Source organism: Crinia signifera, chromosome 12, assembly GCF_055691185.1.
Source record: "Crinia signifera chromosome 12, ASM5569118v1, whole genome shotgun sequence".
In the NCBI taxonomy this organism is placed as follows: Eukaryota; Metazoa; Chordata; class Amphibia; order Anura; family Myobatrachidae; genus Crinia; species Crinia signifera.
In genome coordinates, this window is record NC_139228.1 from 86,282,805 (window position 1) to 86,301,049 (window position 18,245).

General features: G+C 45.4%; 1 protein-coding gene across 1 annotated transcript in view; it reads right to left on the reverse strand.

Annotated features, from left to right (window-relative positions):
* KIAA0586 (KIAA0586 ortholog) overlaps nt 1–18,245 on the reverse strand; it is a 132,381-nt gene that overhangs the window by 37,811 nt on the left and 76,325 nt on the right. The window contains exon 30 of the mRNA XM_083167290.1: nt 11,681–11,768. Coding sequence (XP_083023416.1) covers nt 11,681–11,768 — 88 coding nt within the window. The remainder of the gene's footprint in view (nt 1–11,680; nt 11,769–18,245) is intronic.

Consider the following 18,245-nt stretch of genomic DNA (forward strand, 5'->3'; position numbering starts at 1 on the left):
GGGATAGGGAGCGAGGGAGCTGTGAAGACCAAGATTGGAGGTAGAAGGGGAGAGGTACTGGGGGGTGCGGTGGAGAGATTGTGGGCTAAAACAATCACAGCTCAAAGTGAAAGTAAAAGCTTTCTCAAAGTGAAAGTACATTGCAGACCCATCATTTTCACAGGCTTTTAACTAGTATAGCATATCATTCAGAAGTCTACATTTTGGTAACATTCATATACGTTATATTTTTATGCATATGATACCTAGTCACCCAATCATACAACAAGCAAAAAAGTAAAAAAAACTAAACAAAACAAAAAATTATATATATATATATATATATATATATATATATATATATATATATATATATATATATATATATATATATATATATATACACACACACACACACACACACACACACACACACACACACACACACACACACACACACACACTTGCTACTCTTATGTTGTACTGTTTTAGTTTTTGTAAGGTCTTTGCACATTATATACAACAGGATGAGTTTTTGATTAATGTCGGGGGGGGCTTCCATCCATCCAATTTTGGAGAGCAACCTTAAAAACATGGCTCGAAAACCTTCAATACAAAACAACACTGATAAAAGTCTACTTAAAACGCAATAGTAAGCAATCCTGGCCTAGATCATCAATATTGGGGAGCCGAGAAGAATTCTCCAGTGTGCCGGGAAGGTTAGGGCGAGAAGGGCCGGGCAGGATATGCTTTCATGTCTGATGTTCTACAGCTGCACATCCACCATACTGACAGGGCTGGAACAGAACGACTCATTGTCAAACACACGGGCTGCTAATATCTGGCAAGCATAAAAGGGGTCTTAGGAGGAACATGTGCGTTATTGGCACAAATACAATGGTACAAGAACCTAGTGCAACCCCTCTAGTGATCCCATCCAGCTTCTGTCTCAATGTATGTTCCTGTATCAGTCACAGCATGTTACATATCTGAAAACGATATGTGCTATTTTATACACAAGGGGTTAGAATTTAGCAAGGTTTAATTATTTACTTGGAACCTTTTAGACATATTTTTTGTAATGCTATAAAACCCAGGGCCATGGGCACAACAAAAAGCAGACACAAAAGAATGAACACACGCTGTACCTGGCTAATTCTGCTTAATTAAATGCTAAAGGCCCCCATACACTATACGATTTTGGGACGATTTCATCCGATTTCGGCACTTTGGGCCGATAACCGAATGAAATCGCCCCAAAATCGCAGGTGTGTGATATATGATCCGATCCGATGCGCGGTCCCGTGCGCATCGGACCGGATCAGGGAGGTCGGACGGTCAGCACATAAGATCATCCGACCTCCCTGTATGCTATGCATATGCCTGCCCACCTGACAGGCATATGCATGCAGACACCGGGGGGCGGGGGAGCACGGCGGGCAGACACACTGACCTGGCCGGGCAGCTGTGATCACAAATAGCAGCGCTGCCGCTGCGGGACGGGACGCACAGTGGCGGCTATTAGATTTTTTAAATCCCTGTCAAATGACCGGCCGTTCTGTGATTGGCTGAGAGCTCTCGGCCAGGTCAGCATCACTCGCCGCACCCGGCACCCGCCGGGAACTCATTTGTTTGCCGCCGCCCGCCTGCCCCCACTACTGCCGCCGCCCGCCCCCACTGCTCCTCACCGCCCTGCAGCTCCCCATTTGTTTTACATGTGATAAATCGCAAGCGATTTATCACATGTAAAAACTGGCTCATCAAGTGCCAAATTGTATGTGAGCCTCCCGGGGAGCTGCCGGGCGGCTCACAGGAGAATTGGGTCCGACTTGTCCTAAGGACAAGTCGGCCTAATGTATGGGGGCCTTAAGAACGTACATTCGTTGCACTGCTTAGCTAGTCAATTAGAATCACCTCCTAGGTGCCCTGCATGGTAAAGGTTCCGGATTAAAAGGTCTAAGGCAGGCCTGACCAAACTGTGGCTCTCCTGCTGTTGTGAAACTACACATCCCAGCATGCATTGCCATAGTTTTAGCATTCCCTAATAGCAAAACTGTTGCAAGGCATGCTGGGACTTGTAGTCTCACAACAGCTGGAGAGCCACAGTTTGGTCAGGCCTGGTGTCTAGATCAGGCATTCCCAACCTTAGCCCTAAATGCAGACGAACAGTGCAGGTTTTAGGGATATCCAGGCTACAACACAGATTTATTTATTAACAGTTTCTTATATAGCGCACACAGATTACGCGGCGCTTTACAGAGTATAGTTGAACATTCACATCAGTCCCTGCTCCAGTGGAGCTTACAATCTATATTCCCTACCACACATATACATGCACGCAGACATTCTAGGGTTAATTTTTTGTTGGGAGCCAATTAGCCTACTAGTATATTTTTGGATTGTGGGAGGAAACTGGAGTACCCGGAGTAAACCTACACAAGTACGGGGAGAATATACAAACTCCACACAGTTAGGGCAGTTAAACCCCCCCCCCCCCCCCCCTCCAAAGTGCTTTACATTTGCCTTACAGAATAAAATATCAAGAGTGCAAGCTTACGAGCAGTGCCCACCGTATTACCCAGTCTTGTTTTTTCCCTGTTTCCAATTGTTTTGTTTTATGTTATCACAGTTGCCAATTGTAAATCGCAACAGAATTTGCTGCGCTATACAAGAAACGGTTAATAAATAAATACAAAACAAGCTTAACTGTGGATATTCGTCAAATGCTGAGCGAACCGGAAAGTCTTGAGGTGGAACGTGGACCAGATGTTTTACATAAACCCTTCACACATTCCCCATGGTTGTTCTGAGGATCCCAGGGAAAATGAAAAAATAATTTATGGGAAAAATCCATACTGCTGAACCAATGGACGCATAACAGGACACATCTTATTTAAATACAACTACTACTTGATTGATTGAATATACTTGCTCTAGATAGCTTTCTAGGGATATCAAGGTTTTAGATTTGGTGAAAACATTATTATTTGTATAGAAAAATACTGTCTACAACATAATCATTATGGCCTCAATGGCAATTGGGGATTCTGTCTGAACAATCCTTTTCTCCTGGCCCAGCGTTACTGCTCAGGTGGGATATAGCCGCCTTTTTTTTTTTAATTTGATATTCGGCAGAGTTTTGATTGTTCTTTTGCTTTTTCTGTATGTCAGAGTCCTCATCACTGTCCCGGATAGGGTTCTCCTAAAGACTTGGGAGCAGCAGGACTTCTAATCTTCATTGTAGATGTTTCTCCAATTCCTGGACAAAGCTCTCTTAAATCGTTCAGAAGGAACCATCTTAGCAGTATCTTTGACTTTCTTGTAAACTGTGTATACACTCTTTAACGTACATGTACAGATGAGGGAAGTCCTCGTTAACGTGGGCCATGCTGCAGCGGTTTTTTTAATATGGAGTTTTAAGATAAGATTTTTATAGTCTATGAAATATATGTATTTATTTCTCTCCACATTCTCCTCCTCCCTTTGGTTTCCTTCCTAACTAATCCTACTTGACTCCTATCGCAGAAAAAGCCCAATATAAATACAATTTATTGTTATCATCATCATCATCATCAATAATCACCAGAGATTAAGGAAGATTTTAAGAGTATAATAATTAAATTTCCTATTTATCTATGTAAAGGCTATATACAATGTAGCTATGCGGAAGCCATAATTTGTCACACTGTGGTGACTCGGGTTTGCATATATTTTGTTAAGTATAAAAACGTTCCAACTATTTTGTGTATATAAATAAGTTTGGGAATAAACAACCATTTGTAAATAATGCATCAAATATGGTCTAATGGTCAGCATTACTGCCTCACAGCACTGAGGTCATGGGTTCTATCCCCACCATGTGTTATATATATACGGGGCAGTACGGACGGTGTAATGGTTAGCATTACTGCCTCACAGCACTGAGGTCATGGGTTCTATCCCCACCATGTGTTATATATACGGATGGTGTAATGGTTAGCATTACTGCCTCACAGCGCTGAGGTCATGGGATCTATTCCCACCATGTGTTATATATACGGGGCAGTACGGACGGTGTAATGGTTACATTACTGCCTCACAGCGCTGAGGTCATGGGTTCTATCCCCACCATGTGTTATATATACGGATGGTGTAATGGTTACATTACTGCCTCACAGCGCTGAGGTCATGGGATCTATTCCCACCATGTGTTATATATACGGGGCAGTACGGCCGGTGTAATGGTTAGCATTACTGCCTCACAGCGCTGAGGTCATGGGATCTATTCCCACCATGTGTTATATATACGGGGCAGTACGGATGGTGTAACGGTTATAGCATTACTGTCTCACAGCACTGAGGTCATGGGTTCTATCCCCATCATGTGTTATATATACGGGGCAGGACGGATGGTGTAATGGTTAGCATTACTGCCTCACAGCGCTGAGGCCATGGGTTCTATCCCCACCATGTGTTATATATACAGGGCAGTACGGATGGTGTAATGTTTACTGCCTCACAGTGCTGAGGTCATGGGTTCTATCCCCACCATGTGTTATATATACGGGGCAGTACGGACGGTGTAATGGTTAGCATTACTGCCTCACAGCACTGAGGTCATGGGTTCTATCCCCACCATGTGTTATATATATGGGGCAGTACAGACGGTGTAATGGTTAGCATTACTGCCTCACAGCGCTGAGGTCATGGGTTCTATCCCCACCATGTGTTATATATATGGGGCAGTACGGACGGTGTAATGGTTATATTACTGCCTCACAGCACTGAGGTCATGGGTTCTATCCCCACCATGTGTTATATATACAGGGCAGTATGGACGGTGTAATGGTTACATTACTGCCTCACAGCACTGAGGTCATGGGTTCTATCCCCACCATGTGTTATATATACGGGGCAGTACGGATGTTGTAATGGTTAGCATTACTGCCTCACAGCGCTGAGGTCATGGGTTCTATCCCCACCATGTGTTATATATACGGGGCAGTACGGATGGTGTAATGGTTACATTACTGCATCACAGCGCTGAGGTCATGGGTTCTATTCCCACCATGTGTTATATATACGGGGCAGTACGGATGGTGTAATGGTTAGCATTACTGCCTCACAGCACTGAGGTCATGGGTTCTATTCCCACCATGTGTTATATATACGAGGCAGTACGGACGGTGTAATGGTTATACTGCCTCACAGCACTGAGGTCATGGGTTCTATTCCCACCATGTGTTATATATACGAGGCAGTACGGACGGTGTAATGGTTACATTACTGCCTCACAGCACTGAGGTCATGGGTTCTATCCCCACCATGTGTTATATATACGGGGCAGTACGGATGGTGTAATGGTTACATTACTGAGGTCATGTGTTATATATACGGGGCAGTACGGATGGTGTAATGGTTAGCATTACTGCCTCACAGCACTGAGGTCATGGGTTCTATTCCCACCATGTGTTATATATACAGGGCAGCATGGATGGTGTAATGGTTACATTACTGCCTCACAGCACTGAGGTCATGGGTTCTATCCCCACCATGTGTTATATATACGGGGCAGTACGGATGGTGTAATGGTTAGCATTACTGCCTCACAGCACTGAGGTCATGGGTTCTATTCCCACCATGTGTTATATATACGGGCAGTACGGATGGTGTAATGGTTAGCATTACTGTTATATATATGAGGCAGTACGGACGGTGTAATGGTTAGCATTACTACCTCACAGCACTGAGGTCATGGGTTCCATTCCCACCATGGCCCTAACTTTGCGGAGTTTGTATATTCTCCCCGTGCTTGCGTGGGTTTCCTCTGGGTACTCCGGTTTCATCCCACAATCCAAAAATATACTGGTATACTCACTTCCAACAAAAATTAACCCTAGAATGTCTGTGTGTGTGTGTGCGTGTACATGTGGTAGGGAATATAGATTGTCAGCTCCACTGGGGCAGGGACTGATGTGAATGTTCAAATATTCTCTGTAAAGCGCTGCGGTATATGTGTGCTCTATATAAGAAACGGTTAATAAATAAATAAGTTTGAAATGCGCTTTAAATGATACTTTTGGAAACCATCTGAAAGTTTTATTTTGATGTAGACACTAATAAAGAGACGGCATTAGGAGACCGTTCTCATGAGCCGCAGCCAAGCAGGCTGGCAACAACATCTTATTTTCCTTCATTAAATTAGAATGTACGCAAGACAACGGAAACTGGTCACAAGCGCTTTGCTGCCATCTGCTCCCTTTCTAGGCTATGCCAGGCAAGGCAACCTACACTCCATCTCTTCTCAAGATAAACCGGAAGGCACAGAACTAATGAGTCACTTTATTAAACACTATATACACCGTACGCAACTTTATATCCAATATCCAGTGCCGTCGTTTAATGCCGGGCTGTGAAATCCTAATATGACCAGGTATACAAGTAAACCTCGCATGTTAAGAACTCTGGCTGGGCAAGTATGGCGTGATGGTTGGCTTTGCAGCCACGCAGCACGGAGATCTTGGGTTTGATCTTGCCAAGGCCCTATCGGTGTGGGGTATGTATGTTATCCTGGGTTTGCGTGCATTGGATCTGGGTATTCAGATTTCCTCCAACAATCCAAAATCACTTTAGATTGTGGGGCTTCTGGGGAAAAAAATTAACCTGTGTTTACATGTAGTAGGGAATACGGACTGTAAGCTCCACTGGGCCAGTGACTGATGTCAGGGACTCAGTACCCTCTGTACAGTGCTGTGGAATGTGTTCAGCATGTCTGTCTGCATAACCCAGCAATCAGCTACCACGGCTGCTTGTTCAGTGTGGCTATGAGAAATGGAATACTCTTTAAAAATTAAAACCGTGAAGGTGATTCAGGTTGGTTTTCAAAGCACATTTGGTTTGCTAATGGACAAAACTATGTGCACTGCAGGTGGGGCAGATGTAACATGTGCAGAGACGCCACTTGCCAGGTGAACGAACGCCCGCCAATATACGCAGCAGCATGCGAATGGATGTGTATGCTCATCCATTGAATGATTTTTTTTAGGCCTTCGAAAAGCCGCACCACTAGTCCCCGCAGCAAATGTGATGCGTGAGGGCCTTATAGGTGCAGTAATTCAGATCTGTGCTATTTTAAATGACAAGAGTTCCTGCACTACAAATCCCAGCATGCTCTACAGACACCTGTAGCTTTATTTAAAGCAGGCAGAGTGTGCGACTATGCAAACAGAAAACATATTTTAAAACGTCCATTTCTAGATCTTAGACCAGCGATGGGGAACCTTCGGCCCTCCAGCTGTTGTTGAACTACACATCCCAGCATCCCATGCAACAGTTTTAGAATGGCCAAATAGTAAAACTGTAGCAGGGCATGCTGGGATGTGCGGTTCAACAACAGCTGGAGGGCCGAAGGTTCCCCCATGCCTGTCTTAGACAAATGTTTTCAGTAGCAGATTTAAAATGTTTTGCGTGTAAGAAACAAATTGTGCAGCCGGTCTCTTTTCATGCATGCCACAGGAGACTTGTTCTAAAACGGAAATATGACAGAAGCCCACCAAGCCAAATAAATAGTTTCCACTTGTCTGAATTAGAGGATGAAGAATGAATTGCTGAGGGACGGGTTGTGGCGTCCTGACCTCCTTACACGGGTTGTGCCGTCTGCAAAGCCACAGACTCTGCGCTAAAGCTTGGCTTCTTCCTCCTAAATCCCCCCCACTGCTCCTACTTCCAACATCCCACATTAAAAACTTAGCTTCTCCGTCAGGCCTGCAGATTAGCATCCAGCAGTACCCTGTTAGAAATCACAGCGCTGAGACCAAAAAGCCGCTCAACCCTGCAAACCGAAAACAAGAAACGTCTTATTTCATTGACTCTGTCCAGACTGTGCAATGAAGGGCCCGGGTTCCTTGCAGCGTGGAAGGCATTAAAAATAATCACCGCTGGGCAAAAACACAACAGAGCCTTTTCTGTTCCAGCGGCCCGAAAGTACGACAAGCATCCCTCATTATGCCAAATTGTTGCAGGTAAGTATGTACGATTTATATCAAGTAAAAAAAAAAAGAAATCTTAGAGTTAATGTTTCCTGTCAATCCCTAGCAATGTTTCCTACAGTCGCCGCTGCTGATAGATATATATGCTTCCACTGAAATGGAGCGTGCACCGGCTTTCCATACACATAAGTCCTAAGGAAGAAAAGAAATTTATAGAACACAAGTTGTCATATATGTACATAGATCAATTTCTATGCATGGTCCGAAATATGTATTTCAAAAAGAATAAAATAATCCAATATATCTTGTGTTACACACCAACATGATATTATAGACTTAAGGTCCATACACACTGGGCGATTATGTCCAGCGATGACCGCTGTCATCGCTGGGGGGGAACCGCTCAGTGCATACACACTGAGCGGCTTTCCCCCTGCCTGGCTCTGTCAGCGGGAGGGAGGACGGCTTTGCATAGTGCAGCAATATGCAAAACCTCCTTAAAGCCGCTCATCTGCTGGTAATACAAGCCAATGAGCGGCGTACACCATGGGCGGCTGAAAACAGGCCGATTTGAACGGCTTTCAGCTCAAAGTCACCCAGTGTGTATGGGCCTTTACTGTGTAAATGTCACTAAGTTTTAATTGCAGGTCAACTTATGACATAGTTTGTGCAGACCGTATTCTCCTACATGCGGACAATGTAATCTCACATCAGGGGCTAGTTGGTGTGATAATGAGAACTGGTCGTAACCTTTAGGAGACTATGTAAGCAAGGAAAGCCTCTTCTGTAAGCCCCGTACACACGAGGCGATTTCAGGCAGGCGGGGTAGGGAAATTGCCCTTGTGCTTCCCGGTGGCTAGATCACCCATACACAAGTAGAGATGTGGGTATGGGCAATCTGTGCTTACCAGCGTTCTCCTGTAGTCAAGATCTAATCAGAGGATTAGATTAGACCGCGCATCACTTGTGGACATACACACAGGGCAATCCAGACAGATCGCTTAGAGAATGGGCTACAATGAGTATGTGTATTAACCTTCATTGTTCTAGTGCCCACGGTTGCAAATCTTCCCTTGGGATCTGTTTCCTTTGGGTACTCCGGTTTTCTCCCACAATCCAAAAATATACTGGTAGGCTAATTGGCGTCCAATGTCTGTGCGTGTACATGTGGTAGGGAATATAGATTGTAAGCTCCACTGGAGCAGGGACTGATGTGGATGTTCAACTATACTCTGTACAGCACTGCGGAATATGTGTGCGCTATATAAGAAACTCGTAATAAGTATGTATTTGTATAACCTGTCCCCCAACCACCACTTAACTGAATCTTCTCATTGCTTATCCCAAATGCAGCACCAGGCTCATAAGACAATGTACTTCAAGGCACGTGAAGCCATGACATTACGTGCGCAGCGCAGATAGGGGAAGAAAAAAAAACTTTGTTGTACCGGGTGATCCTGGACCCTCTTTGCCTGTGCCATGCTGATTACATAATTTGCCTGTGCCATGCTGATTAGTTCAGTTGAATAGGCACAGATCACTAAATATGGGTCCGGCAACTCTGCGCCCCCTACCCGTCTTGGTGCCCCACCCAGTTGTGGCCCAGCCCTCAAACTAGATCAGAAACTTGAAAAAGGAAGGTTTGGGGCACTAAGTGTCCCAGGGGGGGTGCCTAGGGAGGACTTGTTGTCTGGGCTTGACTATATACTTTTAATACTGGAACTTGCTTGATACCAGCAGTACCTTTTTTAATACGTAGCAATTTATTATTGCTTTTTTAAACACCCAACGTTTTTGGTTTTAATAAATTTGTCAATTTCACACACCTGTTGCATGTTTATAAGTGTAGCGCAGTTCAACCCCTCTTTGTCTTTCTAGATCAGAAACTTGGCTGACCCTGCGGGCACAGGTACCCCCGTGCCCATCTGCGTCATCGGAGCCCTGCCCATCTTTACTGGTTTACTTGCTTTGTCTAGTCATGGTTTACAGAGCTGGATTAATACCCTCACTGAGTCACAGCTGTTTAGTCACATACAGGATTACAGCTTTCTGTGCGGACTGCAGTAAGAGAGACAAGTCGTTATATATAATCCACATCATCAGTTCAAATGAAATATCTTCCTCTATAAAGACCTCAAATACAAGAAAATATTCTTCTGCCCAAAACACACACAGTATATCACAAATATATATATATATATACACAAAAATATATATATAAAAAACATGCATGACTGAAAGGATCTCTGTGGGCTCCCCGCTACATAAATAACAGGGCACTAAATCTCCGAAAACAGCTGGCTAAACGGTGCAAAGATTCAATGGTGCCACAAAGCCCAAAATTAGACGGAACTTGTACCAAAGTCTCCACTTTGTCTACAACAGAAGAGAATATATTGATATTAATAATGAACTGCAACTAAATCTGGTATATTATTTCAGTGTGTAATTGGCGCGTGTGCGCTCAGTGTATCTGTAAGAGAACTTCAGCCTCGCTCGGTGATCCTGTCACTCATGCAGATGTGCTTAGATCATCAGTTTATGAATATTAATTAGTATCTGTTCATTATGTAACAGTGAAATGCGACAGGTAGAAGAGAGACAGGAACCAATCATGTGCTCTTTAAGAACACGACAGAAAACCATTATATATTTTCTTCCACATATTAGTGGCTAGTAACTATGAGCTACTGACTGTAGTGACCAGCGACTCCTTGAGGTTTCCGCGCCTGGAGATGCGACAGTAGCCGGTGCCAGCACCTGCGCAATCTATGCACCAGGTACCAGGACCGGCTCATTCTCAATAACCGCTTTGCGGCTGCGCATGAGTAAACACTACATCAGCTGCAGCCCATAGAAGCCTATCTGGGCTGCATGGTAGGGCAGGGAGTGGCCTCTTACAGGAAGTCAGCTCTCTGTCTACCGCAGCCCAGACTGGCAGTCCTGGAGGGAAGAAACACCTCCAAATGGGACTAATTTACTGCGGGTGACTGGCAGGTAGGACTTCCAATTGGAATTCATTTCCAGTCACAGACTTCTTCTGGCTTCACTGATACTGAGGGGGTGGAGGATTTTACTGGGGTGGGTGACTGCAGCCATAGGTAAAATGAATTCCAACAAAGTATGAGGGGTGTCTTGTACTGAGGGGTCAATGTATCGAGCAGTTGACACAGTGGTGAAGTTAACCAGTGACAAGTTGCCCACAGATACAAAATTTGCTTCTACCTATCGTTTCAGGAATGTAATGGATAAAAGCTCTCTCGTAAATTGGTTGCTATGGGCAACTGCACCACTAATCCACTCTTTTTACTGCTATATACATTGTAGATTTAACACAATACATGGATATCGGACTACAGACAGGATGTAGAAAAGCCCCAAAACAAATCAACACACTGCTATACTACATACTGAACTACAGACACAGCAGTGGGAAATAAATCACTCTGGGAATCATATATTGATATATATTTGGCTGTATACAAAATAAAACTTTCTTCAAAAACCACATGCAATGATCTCGGTATGTACTGTAGCACTGCAATGCCAGTGCTGCCACCTTGTGTCAGCTTGCGGTATTTCCCATGCAAATTGGTTTGCACATTCCTGCAACAGGGGTGTCTGTCACCTCATGGCAGAATGCACTTTCACACCAGCGTCTGAAAACTTAGCATCTGCATAGCAAAACATCCTCTGCCAAACCACTGACTGTTAAAGCTCAAACAAACATTTACCTTGGTGTGGACCATCTCCTGACTTGACGCCAACTTGTATGAGGCGGGTAGGCACTGGCTGATGCTCCTTTTGAGGTTGTCCAGGACCCTGTGATAATTACAGTATGTGTTAAAATGCAATTGAGAATGAGTTACTTAACAAAAAAAAGCCACAATGTTGCCTCTTGTATATGGACAGCTGGTAACACCTTCCCTTCCAGGAGCAATGGCCAAGCAACAACCCGCGTAAATGTGTCCCCTTATAAACACTTTGCTTTCTCCCAGGATGACGTAAGTGTAAATAATCTCCTGATGTCACTTTAATCCCAGGTCACACTTGATCTCTGACTTCCCCAACCAGGGCCAGTACGTAAAAGCAGGATCATTTATGCCCAACGGCTCTTACCCGTGTGACTAATTTAGTCTGGGGATCATGCCCTAGAAACAGTAGGGGTGACGGTACAAATACACAAAACCTCTGGATGGCTGTTTACACGTCACAACTGCACTAATTATCACACTCTTATTGCTATGTATTAGTGACAGCCTGCTGACCTCAGGCCAACATTGCTGTGACACTGGATCATACAGCCCACCAAAAGCCTCTGCATACTGGCTGCACCGATCTGTAATACATAGCACTGAATCAAATCCTTATTTCCCTATAGAGCGTAATGCCCTGTAAACAGGGGGCGATGGATGCAGTGTGCTGAGTGATCTGTCTCAGAGAACACTGGCGATGACCAGATTTATACTGCATGCCGAGCATCGCCATCGTTTGGGCCATACACATGGAGAGATCCGTGCTTCATTTCTAAGCGATCTAGATAAATCGCTTAGAAATGGTCTGTAATCGCCCCATGTGTATGGCGATAAGATTGCAAGCAGGGCCCTCTTACCTCTCAATGGGGCAGATGTATTAAGCCCTAACAAGAGATAAATGCAAGGGTCATGAGGAGAGATAAATGTCCAGCCAATCAGCTCCTTATTGACTTTTTTCAAACACAGCCTGTAACATGGCAGCTAGGAGGTGATTGGCTGGGCGTTTATCTCTCCTTTATCACCCTTGCATTTATCTCTTGTTAAGGCTTAATACATCGCCCCTGTGTCTGCTATTACCCGGTCTTGTTTTATTAGTGTTTTTGGTACTTGTTTCCTATCACGGCGCCCGTTGGGTCCCATCGCATACCTTAACATAAGGTATGCGATGGGACACGACCGACCCGATTTTCGGGCTTTAAAGACGTTTTTAATACAATTAAAAAATCTGTCGCATCGCATGCCATTCTTATGGCATGCGATGCGACACGACCGACCCGATTTTTACATTGGACCCAATGTAAAAATGGGGTACTCTTTACCTAGCACGGCGCCCACGATTTTGATTGTGGGCATCGCAGGTAAAAAAATCGCGGGTATCGCGGCCATTGAATGCACTAAAAATCAGGTGCGACGCGACCGACGCGATGCCCGCGATTTCCCATAGGGAACAATGTTAAATTTCTCAATTGACCCGATTTTACTGTTCAATGCCTCAATTGACCCGATTTTTCCATAGGAAACAATGTTAAATGGCCCACAGAGGCCAAATAGGCACCCTTAAGTGTGAAATGGCCCCCACAATTGTTAATGCCACCCCACGATCAACGTGAACCCGAAGCGTGGCGAGCGCAGCGAGCCCGCGAGGGGCGGCGGTACGCGTCCTACGACCTTTTCATACCCCCACTATCCACGTCGGCGTGGAGTTGAGAATAGAATAGTGTGGCGAGGGTAGCGAGCCACCGAGCCCGAAGCGTGGCGAGCCCCGCGTGGGGACGCGGATACCTTCACAGGTAAACGCGTCCCTTCGCGGGCTTCACAGGTGTGCGCTCGCCACACTATTCTATTCTCAACTCCACGCCGACGTGGATAGTGGGGGTATGAAAAGGTCGTAGGACGCGTACCGCTGCGCTCGCCACGCTTCGGGTTCACGTTGATCGTGGGGTGGCGTTAACAATTGTGGGGGCCATTTCACACTTCAGGGTGGGTATTTGGCCTCTGTGAGCCATTTAACATTTTTTCCCTTTGGAAAAATCGTGTCAATTGAGGCATTGAACAGTAAAATCGGGTCAATTGAGAAATTTAACATTGTTCCCTATGGGAAATCGCGGGCATCGCGTCGCACCTGATTTTTTAGTGCATTCAATGCCCGCGATGACCACGATGGGCGCCGTGCTAGGTAAAGAGTACCAAAAATGGTCCCAGCTAAACCCAACCAATGTAATGGGCGTGACACGGAAAATTCTGTTTGAGTGTGTGTGTGGGGGGGGGGGGGGGGGTTTTCTGCCAGCTTTTATGCATGCACCGGCAGCTGAGAACACCTGAATGGAGAAACAATTGAATAGCTCTGCTGGGCACCATCTGCTGGCTGCCAGTTAGGACGGAGCAGAAATAAGCTGCAGGATGATCCAGGTTTTCCCTTCACCGACTGCTCAGTATTCTACTGCAGAACAGTCTAATGCCGCGGTTCCCAAATACTGTCAGGACGCCCTAAAATATCAGATTTTTTCTTTATCGTGGCACCCTTAGGCCAAACGAATCTTATTGAGAAATGACCGAAATATTAAATTACAGTAAGTAAACTTGTCTGGGTCAGTTATGCAGCGAGGCACAGGATTTACTGCGCAGCCATTGGTTTTGCCTATCGCGCTGACCAAAAATAATGTTAATTTGTCTCCCCCTGGGTGCCTCGTCATTCAGTTTGGGGACCACCAATTTAATGGCAAAGGGGCGGCCACCAGTTTATAAGTTCCTGCAAACAGACAGACCAAGGGGCGCATTTATCAAACTAGAGCGATGCCGGCGCGGTGACATCACCGGACATCGCATTGCGGTATTGTGAAATACCGCCTGGATGCATCATTAGAAGGGCGCAGGGACAGGGCTCCGAAAGGAGCCCGTCCCTGTGAAGCCCTGACCCGGAAGCCGGGGGGTCTGCGCATGCGCAGTAATGCGCTGACCCCCGCCGATCCCTCTGACCGCACTGCCACGCTCGGCAGTGCAATTCCGCAGCCATTGGCTACAATGGGCTATCCCCATCCCAGAATGGCGATAGCCCAGAGATGCGAAGCCGGGCTGGGCAGCTTTGCATCCCCCATAGAAACCTATGGGTGATGCAGCCGGCAGCGCTGCAGGGGGGATCGCAGCAGGGATCGAAGATTCCTGCTGCGGTCCACCTTTGATACATTTAGGGGATACTTAATATTTATGGTTTGATAAATGTGCCCCCAAACATGGTAGATTGCATTATGGGAAGCACGGATGGTGTAATGGTTAGCATTACTGCCTCACAGCACTGAGGTCATGGGTTCTATCCCCACCATGTGTTATATATACGGGGCAGTACGGATGGTGTAATGGTTACATTACTGCCTCACAGCACTGAAGTCATGGGTTCTATTCCCACCATGTGTTATATATACGGGGCAGTACGGATGGTGTAATGGTTACATTACTGCCTCACAGCGCTGAGGTCATGGGTTCTATCCCCACCATGTGTTATATACACGGGGCAGTACGGACGGTGTAATGGTTAGCATTACTGCCTCACAGCACTGAGGTCATGGGTTCTATTCCCACCATGTGTTATATATACGGGGCAGTACGGATGGTGTAATGGTTACATTCCTGCCTCACAGCGCTGAGGTCATGGGTTCTATCCCCACCATGTGTTATATATACGGGGCAGTACGGATGGTGTATTGGTTAGCATTACTGCCTCACAGCGCTGAGGTCATGGGTTCTATCCCCACCATGTGTTATATATACGGGGCAGTACGGACGGTGTAATGGTTAGCATTACAGCCTCACAGCGCTGAGGTCATGGGTTCTATTCCCACCATGTGTTATATATACGGGGCAGTACGGATGGTGTAATGGTTACATTCCTGCCTCACAGCGCTGAGGTCATGGGTTCTATCCCCACCATGTGTTATATATACGGGGCAGTACGGATGGTGTATTGGTTAGCATTACTGCCTCACAGCACTGAGGTCATGGGTTCTATCCCCACCATGTGTTATATATACGGGGCAGTACGGATGTTGTAATGGTTAGCATTACTGCCTCACAGCACTGAGGTCATGGGTTCTATCCCCACCATGTGTTATATATACGGGGCAGTACGGATGGTGTAATGGTTAGCATTACTGCCTCACAGCGCTGAGGTCATGGGTTCTATACCCACCTTGTGTTATATATATGGGGCAGTACGGACGGTGTAATGGTTAGCATTACTGCCTCACAGTGCTGAGGTCATGGGTTCTATCCCTACCATGTGTTATATATACGGGGCAGTACGGACAGTGTAATGGTTAGCATTACTGCCTCCCAGCACTGAGGTCATGGGTTCTATCCCCACCATGTGTTATATATACGGGGCAGTACGGATGGTGTAATGGTTAGCATTACTGCCTCACAGCGCTGAGATCATGGGTTCTATCCCCACCATGTGTTATATATACAGGGCAGTACGGACGGTGTAATGGTTATATTACTGCCTCACAGCACTGAGGTCATGGGTTCTATCCCCACCATGTGTTATATATACGGGGCAGTACGGATGGTGTAATGGTTAGCATTACTGCCTCACAGCACTGAGGTCATGGGTTCTATCCCCACCATGTGTTATATATACGGGGCAGTACGGATGGTGTAATGGTTAGCATTACTGCGCTGAGGTCATGGGTTCTATCCCCACCATGTGTTATATATACGGGGCAGTACGGATGGTGTAATGGTTAGCATTACTGCCTCACAGCGCTGAGGTCATGGGTTCTATACCCACCTTGTGTTATATATATGGGGCAGTACGGACGGTGTAATGGTTAGCATTACTGCCTCACAGTGCTGAGGTCATGGGTTCTATACCCACCTTGTGTTATATATATGGGGCAGTACGTACGGTGTAATGGTTAGCATTACTGCCTCACAGCGCTGAGATCATGGGTTCTATCCCCACCATGTGTTATATATACGGGGCAGTACGGATGGTGTAATGAACAGCGCTGAGATCATGGGTTCTATCCCCACCATGTGTTATATATACAGGGCAGTACGGACGGTGTAATGGTTATATTACTGCCTCACAGCACTGAGGTCATGGGTTCTATCCCCACCATGTGTTATATATACGGGGCAGTACGGATGGTGTAGTGGTTAGCATTACTGCCTCACAGCGCTGAGGTCATGGGTTCTATCCCCACCATGTGTTATATATACGGGGCAGTACGGATGGTGTAATGGTTAGCATTACTGCCTCACAGCGCTGAGGTCATGGGTTCTATCCCCACCATGTGTTATATATACGGGGCAGTACGGACGGTGTAATGGTTAGCATTACTGCCTCATAGCACTGAGGTCATGGGTTCTATCCCCACCATGTGTTATATATACAGGGCAGTACGGACGGTGTAATGGTTAGCATTACTGCCTCATAGCACTGAGGTCATGGGTTCTATCCCCACCATGTGTTATATATACAGGGCAGTACGGACGGTGTAATGGTTAGCATTACTGCCTCATAGCACTGAGGTCATGGGTTCTATCCCCACCATGTGTTATATATACGGGGCAGTGCGGACGGTGTAATGGTTATATTACTGCCTCACAGCACTGAGGTCATGGGTTCTATCCCCACCATGTGTTATATATACGGGGCAGTACGGATGGTGTAATGGTTATAGCATTACTGCCTCACAGCACTGAGGTCATGGGTTCTATTCCCACCATGTGTTATATATCCAGGCAGTACGGATGGTGTAATAGTTAGCATTACTGCCTCACAGCGCTGAGGTCATGGGCTCTATTCCCACCATGGCCCTAGCTGTGGGGAGTTTGTATATTCTCCCCATGCTTGCGTGGGTTTCCTCCGGGTACTCCGGTTTCCTCCCACAATCTAAAAATATATTGGTAGAGTAATTGGTTCCTAACAAAATTAACCCTAGAATGTCTGTGTGTGCGTGTACATGTGGTAGGGAATATAGATTGTCAGCTCCACTGGGCAGGGACTGATGTGAGTGTTCAAATATTCTCTGTACTTGAACGACTAGCTTAATGATGTCGAGTTATGTAGAGAAAATAATTCTTTCTTCTTAGATGCTTGTGGTCATATATAACAGATCTCCCACCGATGATTATATTAATATTGAGACTCGTTTTGGATTATACTCTAAGTTAATATTCCTTGTTCTGATAATTGAAAAATGTTGTTACGTGAATGTCTGGAAATGACTTACCTTTCCAATGTATACTTGTACTCTGTGACATGTTACTTTATACATTGTACTTTATGTTTTATATCTTAAAACTTTCAATAAAACTATAAAAAAAAAAATATTCTCTGTACAGCGCTGTGGAATATGTGTGCGCTATATAAGAAACTGTTAATAAATAAATAATACATTTTCTCTCATGCTGGATTTAATACACCCATTTTTAGCATTTGTTTTACCGAGTATTTTATAAACCATACAATAACTCACTGGACATAACCCAGGCTATTGTATAAGATGGTCTACAAGTAAAACAAAGACTAAAAAATGGGAAC